Below are 23,403 nucleotides of genomic sequence, written 5' to 3'. Positions count from 1 at the left end.
CTTCATAACAGTTTTTTGGATGACATGAGAAAAGATCCACTATTAACATCGATCCATTTTGAAAAGAGATTTAATGCTTTGATGAAAAATATTGTTTTATCAGGAAAACAACCTCTTGGTATGGTACGTGATTACTTTGCAAGAGTAGAGTTTCAAAATAGAGGGAGCCCACATATACATATGTTTTTGTGGATTGATGGTGTTCCAAATGAAATAACCAATGAAAGTGTTCCTAATCTAGTATCATATATAAATAGTACAATTAGATCATGTCTTCCAGATAGTGAAGATGAAGAACTGAATTATCTTGTTAAAAAATTACAAACCCATAGTCATACGACGTATTGTACAAAATCATATAAAGCTTCTTGTAGGTTTGGATTTCCAAAGCTCATTTGTACACAAACAAAAGTACTTGGCAATATTGATTTTAATTCAGTTAACAAAGGAAAGTTTTATTTTACTAAAAGAAGTAAAAATGAAACCATGATTAATTGTTACAATCCAACTATTCTGCGTCATTGGAGGGCAAATATGGACATCCAAATGATATGCAATGCAGAAGGAGCAGCTTACTATGTTTGCAGCTATATCTGCAAGTCTGAACCCGACGAACTCAAAAATTCTTTAGGTCAGCTTATAAGTCAGGTGTTTCATGATAATCCAACAATTCCAAAATATCAACGTTTACTTAAAATAAGTCTTACTGTATTGAGGCATCGTAAAATGAGTAGTCAGGAAGCAGCATATCGTTTAAGCAATTTGAAATTAATACACACTAGTCGCAGATTTATTTATCTCAACACAAGAATGCCAAACAAAAGATTTAAAATTTTGAAAAGTAGAACAGATATTGAAAGTTTATCAAATGATTCTACAGACATTTTTCAATCAAATTTGATTGATTATTATCATTATCGACCTTCAGACTTGGAACAAATGTGTCTTTACAGATTCTGTTCATGGTATTCAAAATGTTATGATCCACCACCTAAGAAAAAGCTAGGTCTTGAGCGAATTTATATTGACAAGTTTGAGATATGGATGAGGAAAAGTAAAAATCCAAGTGTTGTTCGAACTCCAAATTTTCCATTGTTTTCAGAAGAACATTACTGCTCATACTTATTTTTACTTATTCCCCATAGATCAGAAACTGAATTTATACAACCATATTTAACTGCAAAGGATGCATTTATCCAGAAAAGAGATATTATGGATAGTGAAACAGGCACGTAGATACTTGTCCACCTCACAACATCCTAGTACTCATGAATCCACCAAGAATGCCCACACTACCTCTACCCCTATGTCCACCTCTCAACATGTGAGTACTCATGAATCCACCAAGAATGCTCACACTACCTCTACCCCTATGTCCACCTCTCAACATGTGAGTACTCATGAATCCACCAAGAATGCTCACACCACAACTACCCCTATGTCCACCTCTCAACATGTGAGTACTCATGAATCCACCAAGAATGCTCACACTACCTCTACCCCTATGTCCACCTCTCAACATGTGAGTACTCATGAATCCACTAAGAATGCTCACACTACCTCTACCCCTATGTCCACCTCTCAACATGTGAGTACTCATGAATCCACTAAAAAACTCACACTACCTCTACCCCTATGTCCCCCTCTCAACATCCGAGTACTCATGGATCCACCAAGAATGCTCACACCACCACTACCCCTATGTCCACCTCACAACATCCTAGTACTCATGAATCCACCAAGAATGCTCACACTACCTCTACCCCTATGTCCACCTCTCAACATGTGAGTACTCATGAATCCACCTAGAATGCTCACACTACCTCTAGCCCTATGTCCCCCTCTCAACATGTGAGTACTCATGAATCCACCAAGAATACTCACACTACCTCTACCCCTATGTCCACCTCTCAACATGTGAGTACTCATGAATCCACCAAGAATGCTCACACCACCACTACCCCTATGTCCACCTCTCAACATCCGAATACTCATGAATCCACCAAGAATGCCCACACTACCTCTACCCCTATGTCCACCTTTCAACATCCTAGTACTCATGAATCCACCATGAATGATCACACTACATTTACCCCTGTGTCCACCTCTCAACATGTGAGTACTCATGAATCCACCAAGAATGCTCACACTACCTCTACCCCTATGTCCACCTCATAACATCCGAGTACTCATGAATCAACCAAGAATGCTCACACCACAACTACCCCTATGTCCACCTCTCAACATGTGAGTACTCATGAATCCACCAAGAATGCTCACACTACCTCTACCCCTATGTCCACCTCATAACATCCGAGTACTCATGAATCCACCAAGAATACTCACACTACCTCTACCCCTATGTCCACCTCTCAACATCCGAGTACTCATGAATCCACCAAGAATACTCACACTACCTCTACCCCTATGTCCACCTCTCAACATCCTAGTACTCATGAATCCACCAAGAATGCCCACACTACCTCTACCCCTATGTCCACCTCTCAACATCCGAGTACTCATGAATCCACCAAGAATGCTCACACTACCTCTACCCCTATGTCCACCTCTCAACATGTGAGTACTCATGAATCCACTAAGAATGCTCACACTACCTCTACCCCTATGTCCACCTCTCAACATGTGAGTACTCATGAATCCACCAAGAATACTCACACTACCTCTACCCCTATGTCCACCTCTCAACATCCGAGTACTCATGAATCCACCAAGAATGCTCACACTACCTCTAGCCCTATGTCCCCCTCTCAACATGTGAGTACTCATGAATCCACCAAGAATACTCACACTACCTCTACCCCTATGTCCACCTCTCAACATGTGAGTACTCATGAATCCACTAAGAATACTCACACTACCTCTACCCCTATGTCCCCCTCTCAACATCCGAGTACTCATGAATCCACCAAGAATGCTCACACTACCTCTACCCCTATGTCGACCTCTCAACATGTGAGTACTCATGAATCCACCAAGAATACTCACACTACCACTAACCCTATGTCCACCTCTCAACATCCGAGTACTCATGAATCCACCAAGAATGCCCACACTACCTCTACCCCTATGTCCACCTTTCAACATCCTAGTACTCATGAATCCACCATGAATGATCACACTACATTTACCCCTGTGTCCACCTCTCAACATGTGAGTACTCATGAATCCACCAAGAATGCTCACACTACCTCTACCCCTATGTCCACCTCATAACATCCGAGTACTCATGAATCAACCAAGAATGCTCACACCACAACTACCCCTATGTCCACCTCTCAACATCCGAGTACTCATGAATCCACCAAGAATACTCACACTACCTCTACCCCTATGTCCACCTCTCAACATCCGAGTACTCATGAATCCACCAAGAATACCCACACTACATTTACCCCTGTGTCCACCTCTCAACATGTGAGTACTCATGAATCCACCAAGAATGCCCACACTACCACTAACCCTATGTCCACCTCTCAACATCCGAGTACTCATGAATCCACCTAGAATGCTCACACCACCACTACCCCTATGTCCACCTCTCAACATCCGAGTACTCATGAATCCACCAAGAATGCTCACACTACCTCTACCCCTATGTCGACCTCTCAACATGTGAGTACTCATGAATCCACTAAGAATACTCACACTACCACTAACCCTATGTCCACCTCTCAACATCCGAGTACTCATGAATCCACCAAGAATACTCACACTACCTCTACCCCTATGTCCACCTCTCAACATGTGAGTACTCATGAATCCACTAAGAATACTCACACTACCACTAACCCTATGTCCACCTCTCAACATGTGAGTACTCATGAATCCACCAAGAATGCCCACACTACCACTACCCCTATGTCCACCTCTCAACATGTGAGTACTCATGAATCCACCTAGAATGCTCACACCACCACTACCCCTATGTCCACCTCTCAACATCCGAGTACTCATGAATCCACCAAGAATGCCCACACTACCACTAACCCTATGTCCACCTCTCAACATCCGAGTAATCATGAATCCATTAAGAATGCTCACACTACCTCTACCCCTGTGTCCACCTCTCAACATGTGAGTGAAGGCATCACACGTTTTTATTGTAAATTTTTTAAAGCTATAATTGAATCCGTCATCACATAAAATCCAAGTTTTATAGATAAAACTGTAAAGTTAAAGATAAGGTAGCATTGGTAATCAATTCTGTTATTATAAAACTTTTTATGTCTACCATATATTTCAGCCACCTACGACTTTGGAGACTACGGATAAAACAGTGAATGGGGATACAGCACCACTGTCTGCGGATACAACAGCACCAACATCCTCAACAGTGACCATTCTTATAAGTAAATACTTATCTATTTCTTCTTTTTGTTTGTCACTTATTACAATAATAATAACATTAAGATTATTGCAAATCAGGAGTATACCTATACTTCCAAACTTACTTCTTACCCACTTTTTTTCCAAAATCATGAAATTCCTAATCCGGGGGGGGGGGGGGGGGGGGGGGGGGGGGGGGCTGCTTCTGAATCCAACTTCTCAATCTTTCAAGGTGAATTTCGGAACAATAATCTTTCCTGCGATAAAAAGTGGGGGGCTGAACCCTCTATCATGCTATGTTTCTAATGGTTAGGTATAACTTTGCAAAAAAAGTGGGGGGGGGGGGGGGCTAAGGCCCCCTAGCCCCACCGGTTCCGACGCCTATGGTTATAATTCACATAATTCACATACACAATTATTTATCAATGCACAAGTTTCTTTTAAATTTGAGACATTGCTTTCCCATAATGAAATAATATTTTTGATTGTGAAATTGAAAACGATAATCAAAATCAGATACCAAAACAGCCAATACCTCAACAAGAAGTTCAAAATATAACTGAACGTCAGTACCCTCTCAGAAATAGAGAAAAACTGAATTTAATTAAAATTAAAACCCAGCTTCTCACATTCAATGGTATATATGTCAGATTATGGAATAGATTATGGAATTTTGATAATCGTGCTTGGGAACCCTACGGATTTTCCCCAATTTTTTGGTAAATCGCTTTTGATTAGTAAAAATGTGCATTATTTTGATGATTATGTGGAATGTTTCAACAATATCTTCCATAAACGAAATGTCTATTTCTTTCCCAAAGGATTTTTCTTAAAAATATGTATGATTAATGTCTTTTATCACCTGCGCCGATGCGATTTAAATAGATCATTTGCAATGTTAGGATTCGCCCGTCACGTGATTACAAAAAACATATGACGTCACAAAAATGCATCATATATAATATTCAACATCGTTGTCGAAAAATGTAACATAGTTTTTTAGAAATACTCCCGGTCAAAGTATGTTTGCGATGATTCAAATAATATCGTTTTCCAGCCGTATTTTAGCACCGGGACGCCTTAACATTGCTGCCTGGATTCTTGTTTTAAACCCCCTTCCTTTTACAAGCGTTTAAAACAATTAGAATCGGACATCCCGTACACAAAGCATTTATAGATAGTCCCCATCCCCTACTTTTTTTCATCACTCTTATATTTTAAATGCTATGCATACAAATTAATAATATACTCTTTAGAAAAGCAGAAAGGCCCATTATCAGTAGTATTTTTTGGAAAAACCATGGGTAATTATATAATACTCTAACAATGAAAACGAGGTGGAACAAATCTGTTAATGATTTCAAACACTCACACGGTTGAACCTGATTATTCTCCAGCATTGGATTTCGAGGGGGCATTTCCGACTCGGGACATAAATAGATCGAGCCAGAACGGATATCCTCTCATGGAGTAACTGACAGTTCTTAACGAGTTGGTAGACAATGAGAGGAGATTTACTCCAGAGTTATATGCTGTTAAACTATATAAAGGATTATATAGGGAAAATGTGACAAGCCTTATGATTTGAAATAAGGGGAATGCTGATTTTTGGGGGAAGAGGGTAATTGAAATAAAATCCAATTATGAGTGTAGTTGTAGATGTTATTTTGAGGAGACAATAATCAGAGGTTAATGGTATATTACAAATAACATAACATTGTTTTTTTATTTTATTTTCATGCTTTGAAGTGCATATCTTTGTAATGTGTGTATATGTGACTATGTTGTAGAAAATATATTTGTCTTAAATTTCAAAATGATTTGATTTATTAACGTGTGTCTTTTAGATAGAATCTAAAGTAAATGGTATTGGGTGTAAACAGGAAAAGTTACTTACAAGGTTTTCTAATTTTGTCTTCATTCTTAGACTTGCGAGGTTTGTTTTTTTAGTGTGTTTTACTTATGTTTTATAGCATTTGTGTCACGTTTTTTTTTTCCACGTGATGATGGAAAAGAAAGTGACTGTGTTCTCTGTTTTTGTTGTTTTTTTTGTCACCAAGGTACAGTAGCTCCTCTTCGTTATCTGGGTGAAATATCATATTATAACACAACGCGAAGTCAAAATATATCATACAGTAGTGAAAGAGATCAAACTAGAACATTATAATCTGTGACGTGTCAACGGTCTGCATTAAGGTATCCGATCCATAATAGCCTCGGATTCAATGAATCTGGGTGTATAACAGATATGTATAGGCTTAATACTCAGTATACTTGGACATAATTTTCCTATTTAAGTATTAATATGTAAGAGTGGAATGTGTGCTAATTAACGACCTTTTCCTTTTTTTGAAGAGTTGTCCCCCTTTGCTTTTAATCCATAAAAATTAATTCTAAAAAAATATACACGGTATAAAATTTATTTTTATTAGTGTTTGTAGTTCTAATGATAAAATTCATCTTTCCACCAAAGCATTTTTTGATATTCCTTGTAATTACTTTTTTATCTTAAAAAATGTGCTTGTCTCCATAGACCTTAATGCAATCTTCATTAATTGATCACTGCTTAATTAATAATATTTTTAAAAATTTATCTCGGTAAATATTTTTCTACTCTTGAATGCTTTATTACCGTCTTCCTTGAATTTGAAATAATTCACAGTCTCCGGACTGTGCATTTCCTCTCTTTTGTGATTGGTAGAAAATACATGATGTGAAAATTTACAATTATTTCATTGGTTGATATACTGTTCGGCACAAGGGAGATAATTTTCTGATGATCGTTTTTACGTACGACTGAACAATTTTTGTAGATTTCAAATCTTAAAAAGTGAGAAAACGAAAGAACAATAAAAATGGCTCTTAGTGAAATTCAGGCATTCATTTTTCTGTTAATTAGTTAAAAGCAATATTTTGTAACATCTCTTGAAAGAATTTGTTCTTTCCTCTTTGTTTTGATTATACAAATACCAATGAGATTTCATAAGGTATGGCTAATATCAGTGAACAAGTTTGTACATTAGAAACGATGAAACTAATATCAGTAAAACTGAATGATACTGAATGCAGTTGTATTAACTTTGATTTTACTACACTGATACAACCCTTCCTAAGATCTCTTTTTACCTGCTACAGTCGATTTCATATAAATAACACTCTGTAAATAATTTTCAATTTAAAGCACGTACACACTTAAAAGGCACATATTTAAAAAAAAAAAAAGTTCGGCACGCTATTGCATGGAGAAGAAGGCGACATTCATATAAAAAATAATTAAATTGTCTTTGATATCTTATTGCTGTAAAGTGTTTGCTTTAAAGACGGTAAGCTTTTTGAAAAAGCTAAACTTGTTTAAATATCAAAGTATTAAATACACGATGAATATTCAAGGTTGGAAAAATTTGGTCCTAATATGGATCGGATACCTTAAAGGACGCTCATTGGGGCTAAGTGTAAACTCTAATGGCCGGGGATTTATGTTAGATTTATAAAACATACATGCAGATTATCGTTTGTCAATAGTTCATTGCGTGGACCCTGAGGTCCACGCAGAAAATATATAAGCGAGGTTAAACCGGATGCAATGGGGAAAATTCATTCTGCGCATGAGCTAGCCTGGTTCCTGTGCGTAATGGGTAACTCAGGGAACCAGTCTAGCACACGTTTATCTGAATCGGGATCGGGATTCCGTGTCAGATGTGTTCATAAGTTCAAAGGCGCTGTAATTGTAATGTTGTCGGTAAACAGTACAGAAACAAAGTATTCCTTTTAAAGAAATGATTGGCATGTGATATGAACTATCAGTATTATAAAATAAGTTAATGTTATGCCGAAACTACAACATGCATCAAATAGCATAATTTGCAATGTTTTGTTGTTTTCCGAATACACAATCATGTTACTTAACTTTACTTTAATAGTAGGCGAGGCTAGAGAACATCTCGATTACATTTTTTAAAGCATTTAAGTATGATTGAATTATTATGTCCCTGCATTAAAGTTTAAATCTCAAGAAGATTACATCAAAATATGAAATTTTTAATTTACACAAAGCTGTTACTGCATAGCATAGGCGTAGTCACAGGGGGGGGGGGGGGCAGCGGGGGCACTAGCCCCCCCCCCCCCCACTTTCAGATATGGGGGGGGGGGGGGCAAGAGTATGTCTGTGCCCCCCCCCCCCCCCCCCCCCCCACTTAATGTCGAACAAAATCACAGCTATGTTGAAATTATATTAAACCATTATAACAGTTCTCATTTTATGGCAAATTTATTTTATTTTCAGCAACAACTGAGTAAGCATTTCTCTTGAAGTAATAGTAATGTATAGTAATTAAATCTGTCGAGACCTCTTGTGTTCGCATGTTTGGGATAGGGAGTGCGGGTCATAAATTTGACCTAAGTTTAGACGTTTCTGTTTCACTCAGCATCTGTTATCTAACAAAATTACATGAGAGGTACAAGCTGCCCCTTGTGCTGACATCTAAAAGTCATTATTTATTTGCTGTATCTCATTTCTTGTTTAACACATAGGCCGTGAAGTAAGATTTGTCAAACCTCTGGATTTTTTAATTATTTGCTGATTCATTAGTGATTATATGCTTGCAGTCTGACCATCTCTTTCAATCAGTAAGTTTTTATGATTATTTTGTTTTGTGTTATTAGCAAAATGATTAAATTGATATAGAATTAATACATCATAGATGAAACTGTTGTATAAGACCACTCATTCACGCTATTCTGGAGTTAACAAATTGAAATATTAATGTTACTGTAACTGAAACAAAAATCAAGTTAAATCTATTTGAACACCTGGAATTTTATTTCAGAACAATGAATGAACTTGACAATTTATTGTCAGCAATGAAGATAAACGATGAGGACTCTGTGGTAAGCATACGTTTAAAACATTTGCGAAGAGTCCAGGGTGATTCGTGTCAACCTGATTATGAAAGACTCCAATCAGATAAATTAGCGTCAATGTTAATTCCATCGGAAATAAATGTAGATGAAGGTGGCCAACAAGCCCTGAAATGCACGGGAAATGGAAATTGCTTATATAATAGTGCATCACTTGTGCTCTGTGGAGATGAGCATTTGTCCACAAGTCTACGCATTTTAACTGCTTGCGAACTCTTCAGCAATGGACAATTGTACACAGATCATCCTGCTCTAGAAACTGTCATCAAGAACCAAGAATTTATGTCTAGGAATTTAAATGATGCCAGAGCAATGATATTTCCTACAGCTGAGATTAGCAGTGAAAATGAAACCAATGTGAGAAATGTTGCACTTTCTACATGTACAGATAGGGCATGGTCTGGTTTAATACATATCATGGCATTGGCCACAGTTCTCCAACGCCCTATATACTCTGTTTATCCTGAGGTTAATATGGGAATCAGGCCACTTTTCAACAATTTATTTTACCCAGTAAGTTCAAATGAAGTAAATGAAGGGCACATTGAGATTATGTATATCATGTGGTCTAGAGATGGCAATTTTGATACACGTGATGGTGCTTTGTTTGAACCAAATCATTTTGTACCACTCGTGAAGAAACAAACATCAGTACATCAAAAAAGAAAACTGTCAAAGTCCACAGAAATCAAGAAAAAAAGTTAAGCAACAGAAATCCATAAGTTCTTTCTTTCAGAAAAAGAATAAAACATCCGAGAAACAAACTGAAGGTATGAAACCTTCAACATTTACAGCATATAAAGAAAAATCAATTTTAATCATACATAATGAGACAGAAAAAATGGACATTAAATCCGATCAGAGTGACAAAACAAGCACGCTGTATGAAGAAAATGCCAAGTCATAGAAGATAAGGATTCTGCCGAAGAGAACAGCAACAAGGAAAGTGCACAACAAATTATGGAAGGGGAAATAGTACAAGAAGAAAAACAGAATTTAGTTGACACAGAAAATACAGAGTTTATCGATTCATTGGCTGACGAAAGTTGCTCTGAAAAAACAGCACTCGCAGATGACTGTGCAGACATTTGCTGTACTGGTAACACTTCATTTCAACCACGTGATAAAGCCATACTACAGCAAACAAAAGTCACAATAAAGAGAAAGAATAAAACCATAACAAGGGAATTGGTTTGATGATTTTCCTTGGCTTACACTTTGCACAACTAGAAAAAATGTCTTCTGCTTTTTCTGCAGAAAGGCTGTTAAGAGAAAAGTTTTGATGCTGAGTAAAAATGCGGAATTGGCCTTTTCTAAAAATGGCTTTTCAAACTGGAAAAAAGCCATGAATCGTTTCAGGGAACATGAAAATTCATCAGCTCATAAAGAGGCAGAATTAAATATTAGGAGATTGCAAAGTGGTGCCATGGCTGTAAGTGAGCAGATAGAGAAAAAGGAAAAGGAAGACCAGAAGAAAAGACGATTGGCACTCTCCTGTCAGTTGTCTTCCTTGAAATTTCTATTACGACAGGGACTTGCAGTCAGAGGACACAGTGAATCTGATTCAGCTACTTAAATTGCGAGCTGAAGATAACCCAACAATCTTGTCATGGATTGAAAAGGGGAGATATGCTTCTCCAGAAATTGTGAATGAACAAATTTCTCTGATTGGACTGGAAATTTTGAGATCTGGGCTTGATGATGTAAGACAGGCAAAATGGTTTTCTATTATGGCAGACGAGACTATGGATGTTGCATACAAAGAACAGTTAGTTGTATGTGTCAGATGGGTTGATGACAGCTTCAATATTCATGAAGATATGTTAGGTCTTTTTGAAATTCATTCACAAACAAGTGACTTTATAGCTTTGGCAGTGAAAGATGTTCTTATTAGAAGTGGGTTGCCCATTAGAATTATGTCGGGGTCAGGCATATGATGGTGCGCCAAATATGTCGGGACACTTAACAGGTGTAGCAAAACAAATCCAGAACCAGTATCCATCTTCCATTAGCGTCCACTGTTTTGCTCATTGTATTAATCTTAGTGTTCAAGATGTTACCAAAAAATGTTCCGCAATACGTGACTCAATGGACTTGGTCACTGAAATTGAAAAACTTATTTGTCTATCTCCAAAGAGAAAACATCTCTTCATGCAAAAGAAATTGCAAGAAACAAATCTTAGTTCACCAAACCTCAGACCAATTTGTCCAACTCGATGGACTGTTAGAACACATGCTATAGAATCTGTAATTCAGAACTACAAAGTTCTACAGGACGTTTTAGATGACATACATACTAATACTAATGATGAATACTCCAGACGAGCAGGTGGACAACTGGCTATGATGGAAAAGTTTTCAACATATTTTGGTATCAGAGCTTCAAAAGCCACTGTATCCTACTTTGAGCGCCAGAGAAATGACTCTGTGTTTTCTGACTTTTATGATGCAGTTTGTGCAGAGGCAAAAGACCTGACAGACGAACCATCACTTCCAAGATATAGGCGTGCCCCCAAAAGATTAGATGATGGATCCAATCCCCATAGATATGACAATCCCAAGGATTACTTTAAACAGCAGTTCTTTGAAGCATTAGAACAAGCTGTAGGCACTCTTGAAAACAGATTTGAACAAAAAAAACATGACCATCGTCAAGGAAATCGAATCACTTTTGTTAAATGCAGCAAATGGAGAGTTGTTTTCTGTGTCTGAAGAAATTGCCATGCTTTACAAAGATGATATTTCTTTTCCAAGGCTTGAACAGCAGCTCAAAATGTTGCCTGATATTTTCAAAGTTGACAGTGAAAATGAAATCAAAAAAGTTACCTTGATAGATACAATTTGTCAACACATGAAGGAGCCTATCACAAAGAAACTTCTGTCAGAAGTTACGAAGCTTGTACAAATTTATCTTACCATTCCAGTCACAACTGCCACACCAGAAAGATCTTTTTCGTCCTTAAGGAGGATTAAAACCTACCTCCGAAGTACAATGACGCAGGCAAGATTGAATCACTGTATGACTTGCTTTGTTCACAAAGAGAGAACAGACCAAGTCAACATCAAAGAAATAGCAAAGTCATTCATCCAGAAGATTCCAAGTCGGAAACTGTACTTTGGAAACTATTAACCATAGTTTCATTAAGACTGTTCTCTTTCAGTTTGGTTTCCAAGAATTAAGTATTGAATTATCTACGGACTCTTCATTTTCAAACCTACATGTATAAGTTTAATAAATTTGTTTTGCATCTGAAAAGTATTCTTTAAATTATGTTTACATATATGTACTTTAGAATATATTCTAGCCATTCCGAATCTCATCAAGATTAGTAATTTCTACAAGATAGCTGCAGTATTGGAGATTCTGATTGTGGTATACCTGTGATGAATGTCAATCAACTTTAAATGCACTATTTGAAGTCCTCTCATTCAACTTAGACAGGGGCTTGATATTACATGTTTTACATCTTAATTTCTTTATATTACACGTTTTACATCTTTCTTGGATTTGAGCCCCCCCCCCCCCCACTTTTAAGTTTGTGACTACGCCTCTGCATAGTTAACAAAGTAGTGCGAATCGTAATGTGTGCGCAAATAGTATAATTCACCGAATGCATGATACTATACATGCAAACTTCATTCATAGATAGATCATAATTATTTTAGAAGTTTTAACCCTTTAAATTCTGAGATAAAAAGTCAGGGCTATACATAAATGTATCCGTAGTACAATGTACAAATTTAGTGGTTAAAAGCAGAGGGCTAGAGTCGGTGGAATCTCTGATAATCTTAAGGCTTTCGCGTTTTCGTTGGAAACACCTGCAAATGGTCATCGTATTGTAGTCCTTTTTTAAAGGACAGCAACTTGTTTCTATTTATTGTGTCAACAAAAACAGCAATATCCTGTTATGGAAAACGGTAAATAAAGTACGAGTTAACATTGTAAACCGTTTATGAAGAACGATAACTTGTACGATTAATACTCTATTGAGACCAGACTCTGATTTTACAAAAATTTTAAGTAAGGAAATTTACCAATTTTTATGGGGAAGCAATATTCACAAAGTAAAAAGAAACACTATTATACAGGAATATGGATATGGTGGTTTTAAAATGATAGATTTTACAGATTTTAGCTCTGCTCTAAAGTCTAGTTGGATAAGAAGAATGATTTTCTCAGACACAAAATGGATAAATCTCTTAGAGGCAGAATTACAAACAAAAATTAAAAACCTATGGGTTAAAGGTATGGACTTTGCAGCTAATTTATGTAAAAATACAAAAAATATTTTTTGGAAAGAAGTTTTAAACAGCTGGATTTTAATCGTAAAAGCAACTAGACAAGAAGTTATGAATGTTCCATTTGAAAACATTTGGCTCAACCCAAAAATAAAAGTTAATAACCGTTCTTTTTTCCTAAAACACTATTTTAATGCTGGTTTTATACATATACAAGATCTTTTTGATAATGAGGGTGTTTTTTTAGTCAAGAAACAATAGAAAACCAAAATATAAAAACAAATTTTATTGAATATGCAAGCCTAAAGAGAGCAATATTTGAAAGATTAGATAAAGACAATATCAATGAAATCAAATACAAGACTGGCCCAAGTATACCCACACCCCTGCGAATGTTATTGTCATTCAAATTTTAGACCACGTGGTTTTATTTGACCCTTTCAGTTTCGCAGTAAAAATCGTACCTCGTGTATAAAGTCTATTTCACAGTTCATGTATCTAGGTTCTTAATATAGTAGTCAAATATAAAATCTAGAGGTTTATTGATTTTAAACTTTATCTTCATTAATTGGTGAATAAAATGTGTTCTAGAAAGAAATATGACTATACAAAAATTAGTTTTTGTCTGTTGTTGCAACAACTAACATGCTTAAAAGAGATCCCTCCTGAGGATTAATTTTCGATCCGCGCCTGACCTAGTAATAACATCAATAGTGAAACAGACTATACCATTTTATGCAAAATGTACCTTGAAAATGGCTCGATATACTAAGTTTTAATGCAAAACAGACACCCATTATTTTTTTAAAACATGGTATTGCACACCACAAGCATCAAACATGGCTATGAATTTATTAAGCAACCCAATGGTTATATTTTCAACCACTCTACACGTGTTTGCACACGAACGATAACTCTGTTCTGAATATTATCGTTTAATATAAATAACTGCTAGATGGTAAAATAAGACATACATCTTGAAAGTTTTTCCCGTTTTAACATAAATCACAGTAGGATATGATATGAAAAACGACCAGTACTTACGTATTTTGAGAATATTATCCGAACACTTATACTTCCGCTCGAAATTTCACAGGAAGTGAACAAATATTGGTGAAGTCTCGTGAACTTTCATTCGAGCACCTCTGGATTTATTACTTACTTAGCAACGATAAAGAAAACATTCCGAACACATTCGCAGGGGTGACCCAGTCACATGAATATCTTCTTCACCAATAAAAAAGGTTGCAAAGATATGTATAACACACTTATTAAGGAGAAAAGAGATCCAATTATATCTGTAAATAAATGGCTAGAAAGGGGCTTTATTTTTAACAACAAAGAATGGAACAAAATATTTGAACTTCCGTTTAAAATAACTAAAGAGTCAAAACTACAATGGCTGCAATTTCAAATTTTACACAGAATAATACCAACAAATGATTATCTTAACAAGATTAAGGTTAAAGAATCCCCAGTCTGCTCCATTTGTAAAAGAGTTAATGAGACTATTGAACACTTATTTGTAGATTGCTATTGTGTAAAAGAACTTTGGGAACTATGTGAGGAGTGGTTGTTAAGGAAATTGAAAATGCAAGTAACATTTGACAAAAACTCAATCTTATTTGGAAAATATAAAGAGAGAAATTTGTATAAAGTACATAATCTTTTAATTCTAATAATAAAACAATACATATTTGCAAGTAGATATAAAGAAGTTCCAAAGCTGAATTTTGGTGCACTCGAAAATATAATGAAAAAAAGAATATCCGTGGAGAAATATATTTTGCTTAAAAATTGTAGATTCTCAGAGTTTGAAAGGCACTGGCAAAAAATATGTGACTTATTATTATGATATACTACCTATATTTATCAGATTCAAAAGGTTATATAATGTACTACCCCCCCCCCCCCCCAACCTTGCACACAAACACTTTTCTTTCATCTTATTCTCACTAACTTCCTTTTTCAAGTAGTATACAGGTACATTTGTAAAGAATTTTATGCATAATATATAGACCTACATTATATTCTTTCTCTTTAAGAGACAAGCTATTACATTGTGAGATATGTGTACTTGTATTCTTTGTATCTTTTTCTGCTGTCTTTGTCTTTGTCAAATAAATCATGAAATTCTAAAAAAAAAAAAAAAAGAAAAAAAAATACTCTATTGAGATAACATCAACAGCTACGTTTCATTAGTCATGATTTCTGAAAAAAAACACCAATTGCAAGAAACATTTAATATATTTTAAAGGTTCGCAATAATACCTTTTTTCTTAAATTATTTAGTTTTTGAGCTGTCTATGGTACGAGTTAACATAATGTTTCACCGACGCTTTTAGCTAATTTGTACGTGATATTTTAATCTCTTGATACACTATGGGGATTAAGGATATTATCTATTGAGGTCAGGTATGTTAGTTTAAAAGGTGGGCCAGGTAAACACTCTTCACTCAGTAACACGAACGACAGGAGCGAGTTCAACTCTTGTCGGAAATGGCGAACGTAGTATCACCAATCTATAGCTTTGGGCCATTGTGACACTGAACTGTTCAAAATTTGAAAGATTCGGTCTGTAGCTAAATTATGCGTACATTGTGTATTAAGGTACACAAGAAATCATATTGACGCAAGCGTCAAATGGGCCGCAAAAATATAGTTATTGGAGGACCATTGATTTTTTTATTACAAAGTTCAACTTGTCATTATTTTCTATGATATTATGTATTTCAAACCATTTTGATTTTTTTTTGGGTTGCATTCTATTGAATGCATTAGTTTATATGATTATATGTTTACCTGATTTCAAGGGACCACATAATAAGTTTTCAAGGTACATGTAAGATCATCTCATCCGGTAGAATCTGCACAATGTTAGACTTAAAAAAATCTGCCGAATATTTTTTTCCTATTTTATTATGACGCAGCAGGTAGAAATTCAAATATATCATCTATATAAAAGTTAAAGCCATTCAGGTCTCAGTCTTTAGTATGTCCCCTATTCTGATACATTGTTGTGAACCGAACGAAAAACTCTGAAATTTTCCGAATAGATTATAGTCTCGAAACAAATCCTGCCCACAGTCTATGACCTTTACATTTACGAGTTAAACAAAAAATGTGTATTATTTTTTAAAAGGCATAAAACATATTTCTACATGCAAATTTACTTTTAGTTCATAAAAAAGGCATAATATTAATTATATCAAAAAAACCTATCCCGCAGAAACGCAGTGACAATATTTAAATGTATATCAAATAACGGACCGCCTCCTGGCGGCCCGTATAAATATCTGAGGCTTCTCTTTGTCAGGAGTTGGTAAATTAAACTCTCCAATTGTCTTCAAAAAATCGAGTAAAATATCTGCATCGTAAATGTCACCTTCATCCTCACAATTTGGCACACCGTGCTCCACATGCCCTCGTTCATGACCCTGACCCACGGACTCTTGGGGAAGATGTTTCTCGCGTTCTCGGAATAGCTGTTCCTCGCGCTGTTGAGATAGGAATTCCTTACGCTCCTGAGGTAGATTTTCCTCTCGCTGCTGTTCCTCACGCTGCCGAGGAAGAAATTTCTCACGCTTCTGAGATGTGTTTTCCTCTCGCTGGGAGTGTCATCCTGAGGTGGGTCTGGAGTTAGAGCGGTCATTTCCTCTATAGTCGCATCCCTCCCGCTCTTTTCTTGAACACATCTGGAGGAAGAGACTGAAAATATTTTAAAATTCAATGTAGTGAAAATTGAAAGAAAATTTTAAAAAAATACTTTTATTACTATACTTTTAAAACATATTATACATAAAGTTTGCTGTGTCCATATGCTCGTTGATATTTTTTAACTCTTTGAACTCGTCTTACCCAAGATGTATCCCTGGATACTTCGCCCCTTTTCTATTATCATAAATATGGGCATATTTATAGTCCGTGTTGTATTTCACAACAACTCTCTTCTGCCTACCAAACTCTTACGCCAATTGCCTTAGTTTGTTGTTGGCCTCTAATGCGTACAAGAATCTTATAATTAATTCCTTGAGGAGCGATTAAGGGTTGGTTCTATAAACTGAATGGGATGAGTTATAAAAATATACACTAATTATAATACTGTGTTAGAAATGCAGTCGTTCTAGACAGGAGGGGGGGGGATACGTTACGAAAAATAGAACGAAACGTTATGTATACGTTTTGCAAGATTTAGTGCAAAGTTATAATAAAACGCCTCATAGATCATTAGACAATGTTTCACCTAAACACGTTACCAAGTCAACGAAGCCGATGTATGGGCCTATCAGTACTTTAAACCAGCAAAAACAAAAAAACCTCTAAACGTAAGATATTTCACCTAAGTAAATGATATGGTGAGAATAAGCCATGAAAATACTGTGTTTAAAAGAGCGTATAATGAGAAGTTTTCCAAGGAAATGTTTAAAATATCACAAAGGTTTCGCATGCAAGGAATTCCAATGTATAAAATTAAAGAGTTTTCAGATGAGGTGGTTAAAGGGAATTTTTATGAGTCTGAACTACAAAGAGTTAAATACAAATGAGGATTCTCTCTGGATCTTGCTGTGTTGAGATTCTGGCTTACGGACACTGATATAGAAACTCTAAAAAAAAAGATTTATTCACTGGATAAAATTAATAAAGGTATATAAAATACGTAAGAAAGTGTATATTGTACTTATAAACATATTATGTACAATGTATTGTATGAATTCGAATGCAATGTAAACAGTTAAATGCAAATCAACTGTATACATATGATACCCCAAAATTGGAATTTTGAAAAAAGTCTATAATAACATTGATATAGCAAATTAGTATTTTACCGTTTATTTTGTCTAAAACTTGAAGATGTGATAAAACTTATAAAATAACACCGGGTTTTCTCTTGATGACACTCCTTTGTAAGGTGGTATAGATGAAAATGGAAAACTCCTTTGTTTTTCAAAGCCTGGGTTTTTAACTTTCAGTCCTTTTTTAACCTTCGTGGGTTAAATCGGTTCGACCACAGGTTGATAGGGGATGGGGATTGTAGCCGCGTGCACTGGTTTCTTTTCTTAGCGACGTAGAAGGGCGCCGTCTTGGGGTGGAATCGGATTGATCACAACAATTTGCGAATATGTATTCAACACATCAGAGGGGAGAGGCTGGAAATATTTAAAAATTTGTTTGTAATGAAATTGAAAAAAAAAATATTTTTTTTATTTAAATATAAATATATAAATCCCAACACCGAAATTGTTCTGTGTTGTGATTTTTTTTATTATTTATAATACATGTCTTGATTTCTTTTCCTTAAAAAAAACCCACCAATACGTCATGTTCATATGGCTGGCAATATCCACTGCTTCTACAAATTCGTCGATTCCAAGGGTTACCCCATGATACTTCACTCCTTTTATGTTGTTGTACACGTGAATATGTAATTAAGTCAACATGCAACTGGAGTTGCACAGGCGGGAATTATAGCATCGATTGCTACTGGGGTTGCACAGGTGGGAATTGTAGCATCAATTGCTACTGCAGTTGCACAGGCTGTGTCCATATGCTCGTTGATATTTTTTAACTCTTTGAACTCGTCTTACCCAAGATGTATCCCTGGATACTTCGCCCCTTTTCTATTATCATAAATATTGGCATATTTATAGTCCGTGTTGTATTTCACAACAACTCTCTTCTGCCTACCAAACTCTTACGCCAATTGCCTTAGTTTGTTGTTGGCCTCTAATGCGTACAAGAATCTTATAATTAATTCCTTGAGGAGCGATTAAGTGTTGGTTCTATGAACTGAATGAGGTGAGGTATAAAAATGTACACTAATTATAATACTGTGTTAGAAATGCAGTCGTTCTAGACAGGAGGGGGGATACTTTACGAAAAATAGAACAAAACGTTATGTATACGTATTGCAAGATTTCGTGCAAAGTTATAATAAAACGCCTCATAGATCATTAGACAATGTTTCACCTAAACACGTTACCAAAGTCAACGACGCCGATGTATGGGCCTATCAGTACTTGAAACCAGCAAAAACAAAAAAGCTCTAAACGTAAGATATTTCACCTAAGTAAATGATATGGTGAGAATAAGCCATGAAAATACTGTGTTTAAAAGAGCGTATAATGAGCAGTTTTCCAAGGAAATATTTAAAATATCACAAAGGTTTCGCATGCAAGGAATTCCAATGTATAAAATTAAAGAGTTTTCAGATGAGGTGGTTAAAGGGAATTTTTATGAGTCTGAACTACAAAGAGTTAAATAAAAATGAGGATTCTCTCTGGATTTTGCTGTGTTGAGATTCTGGCTTACGGACACTGATATAGAAACTCTAAAAAAAGATTTATTCACTGGATGAAATTAATTAAGGTATATAAAATACGTAAGAAAGTGTATATTGTACTTATAAACATATTATGTACAATGTATTGTATGAATTCGAATGCAATGTAAACAGTTAAATGCTAATCAACTGTATACATATGATACCCCAAAATTGGAATTTTGAAAAAGTCTATAATAACATTGATATAGCAAATTAGTATTTTTCCGGTTTTTTTTGTCTAAAACTTGAAGATGTGATAAAACTTTTAAATCACACCGGGTTTTCTCTTGATGACACTCCTTTGTAAGGTGGTATAGATGAAAATGGAAAACTCCTTTGTTTTTCAAAGCCTGGGTTTTTAACTTTCAGTCCTTTCTTAACTTTCATGGGTTAAATCGATTCGACCACAGGTTGATAGGGGGTGGGAATTATAGCCGCGGGAGACGCATATGTTTGTGTCTCCGAGACACAAACTGATAGGATTTCCTCTTCCGCACGAATAATTGTTGTAGGTGCAGAAATTGAAGCATCGGTTGCTACTGGGGTTGCACAGGCGGGAATTGTAGCATCAATTTCTACTGCAGTTGCACAGGCGGAAATTATAGCATCGATTGCTACTGGAGTTGCACAGGCGGGAATTATAGCATCGATTGCTACTGGAGGTGCACAGGCGGGAATTATAGCATTGATTGCTACTGGGGTTGCACAGGTGGGAATTGAAGCATCAATTGCTACTGCAGTTGCACAGGCTGTGTCCATATGCTCGTTGATATTTTTTAACCCTTTGAACTCGTCTTACCCAAGATTTATCCCTGGATACTTCGCCCCTTTTCTATTATCATAAATATGGGCATATTTATAGTCCGTGTTGTATTTCACTACAACTTTCTTCTGCCTACCAAACTCTTACGCCTATTGCCTTAGTTTGTTGTTGGCCTCTAATGCGTACAAGAATCTTATAATTAATTCCTTGAGGAGCGATTAAGCGTTGGTTCTATGAACTGAATGGGGTGAGTTATAAAAATGTACACTAATTATGATAGTGTGTTAGAAATGCAGTCGTTCTAGACAGGAGGGGGGATACGTTACGAAAAATAGAACAAAACGTTATGTATACGTTTTGCAAGATTTAGTGCAAAGTTATAAAAACACGCCTCATAAATTTCACCTAAACACGTTACCAAAGTCAACGACGCCGATGTATGGGCCTATCAGTACCTGAAACCAGCAAAAACAAAAAAGCTCTAAACGTAAGATATTTCACCTAAGTAAATGATATGGTGAGAATAAGCCATGAAAATACTGTGTTTAAAAGAGCGTATAATGAGAAGTTTTCCAAGGAAATATTTAAAATATCACAAAGGTTTCGCATGCAAGGAATTTCAATGTATAAAATTAAAGAGTTTTCAGATGAGGTGGTTAAAGGGAATTTTTATGAGTCTGAACTACAAAGAGTTAAATAAAAATGAGGATTCTCTCTGGATCTTGCTGTGTTGAGATTCTGGCTTACGGACACTGATATAGAAACTTTAAAAAAAAAAGATTTATTCACTGGATAAAATTGATTAAGGTATATAAAATACGTAAGAAAGTGTCTATTGTACTTATAAACATATTATGTACAATGTATTGTATGAATTCGAATGCAATGTAAACAGTTAAATGCTAATCAACTGTATACATATGATACCCCAAAATTGGAATTTTGAAAAAAGTCTATAATAACATTGATATAGCAAATTAGTATTTTTCCGTTTATTTTGTCTAAAACTTGAAGATGTGATAAAACTTATTAAATCACACCGGGTTTTCTCTTGATGACACTCCTTTGTAAGGTGGTATAGATGAAAAAGGAAAACTCCTTTGTTTTTCAAATCCTGGGTTTTTAACTTTCAGTCCTTTTTTAACTTTCGTGGGTTAAATCGGTTTGACCACAGGTTGATAGAGGATGGGGATTATAGCCGCGTGCACTGGTTTCTTTTCTTAGCGACATAGAAGGGCGCCGTCTTGGGGTGGAATCGGATTGATCACAACAATTTGCGAATATGTAATCAACACATCAGAGGGGAGAGGCTGGAAATATTTAAAAATTTGTTTGTAATGAAATTGAAAAAAAAAATATTTTTTTTATTTATATATAAATATAAAAATCCCAACACCGAAATTGTTCTGTGTTGTGATTTTTATTATTATTTATAATACATGTCTTGATTTCTTTTCCTTAAAAAAAACCCACCAATACGTCATGTTCATATGGCTGGCAATATCCACTGCTTCTACAAATTCGTCGATTCCAAGGGTTACCCCAGGATACTTCACTCCTTTTATGTTGTTGTACACGTGGATATGTAATTAAGTCAACGTGCTACTGGAGTTGCACAGGCGGGAATTATAGCATGGTTGCACAGGTGGGAATTGTAGCATCAATTGCTACTGCAGTTGCACAGGCTGTGTCCATATGCTCGTTGATATTTTTTAACTCTTTGAACTCGTCTTACCCAAGATTTATCCCTGGATACTTCGCCCCTTTTCTATTATCATAAATATGGGCATATTTATAGTCCGTGTTGTATTTCACAACAACTCTCTTCTGCCTACCAAACTCTTACGCCAATTGCCTTAGTTTGTTGTTGGCCTCTAATGCGTACAAGAATCTTATAATTAATTCCTTTAAGGAACGATTAAGGGTTGGTTCTATGAACTGAATGGGGTGAGTTATAAAAAGTACTCTTATAATACTGTGTTAGAAATGCAGTCGTTCTGAACTGGAGGAATGATACTTTACGAAAAATAGAAGAAAACGTTATGTATACGTTTTGCAAGATTTCGTGCAAAGTTATAATAAAACGCCTCATAGATCATTAGACAATGTTTCACCTAAACACGTTACCAAAGTCAACGACGCCGATGTATGGGCCTATCAGTACTTGAAACCAGCAAAAACAAAAAAAGCGCTAAATGTAAGCCCTTTCACTTAAAATTAAATGATATGGTAAGAATTAGTCATTGATATACTATGTTTAAAAGAGCGTAAAATGAGAAGTTTTCCAAGGAAATATTTAAAAAATCACAAAGGTTTCGCAAGCAAGGAATTCCAATGTATACAATTAGAGTTTTCAGATGAAGTGGTTAAAGGGAATTTTTATGAGTCTGAATACAAAGAGTTAATGAAAATGAGGATTCTCTCTGGATTATTTGTCTTGTTGAGTTGAGATTCTGGCTTACGGACACTGATACAGAAAATTTAAAAAAAGATTTATTCAATGGATAAAATTGATTAAGGTATATACAATACGTAAGAAAGTGTATATTGTACTTATAAACATATTATGTACAATGTAAACAGTTAAATGCTAATCAACTGTATACATATGATACCCCAAATATTTTTTAAAAGTCTATAATAACATTGATGTAGCAAATTAGTACTTTTCCGTTTATTTTGTCTAAAACTTGAAGATGTGATAAAACTTATTAAATCACACCGGGTTTTCTCTTGATGACACTCCTTTGTATGGTGGTATAGATGAAAATGGAAAACTCCTTTGTTTTTCAAAGCCTGGGTTTTTAACTTTCAG

General features: G+C 35.6%; 1 protein-coding gene across 1 annotated transcript; it reads left to right on the top strand.

Moving 5' to 3' along the window:
* The first annotated feature begins 2,361 nt into the window (after window positions 1-2,361).
* LOC128171973 (uncharacterized) lies at window positions 2,362-3,234 on the top strand. The gene has a single exon (XM_052837749.1). It carries the CDS (start codon window positions 2,362-2,364, stop codon window positions 3,232-3,234), a length of 873 nt encoding a protein of 290 aa, XP_052693709.1.
* The last annotated feature ends 20,169 nt before the right edge of the window (window positions 3,235-23,403 follow it).

This window comes from Crassostrea angulata, chromosome 2 (assembly GCF_025612915.1).
Source record: "Crassostrea angulata isolate pt1a10 chromosome 2, ASM2561291v2, whole genome shotgun sequence".
Classification (NCBI taxonomy): Eukaryota; Metazoa; Mollusca; class Bivalvia; order Ostreida; family Ostreidae; genus Magallana; species Magallana angulata.
Note: the sequence above shows the minus strand (reverse complement) of the source record. Positions and strands in the feature narration are given on the sequence as shown.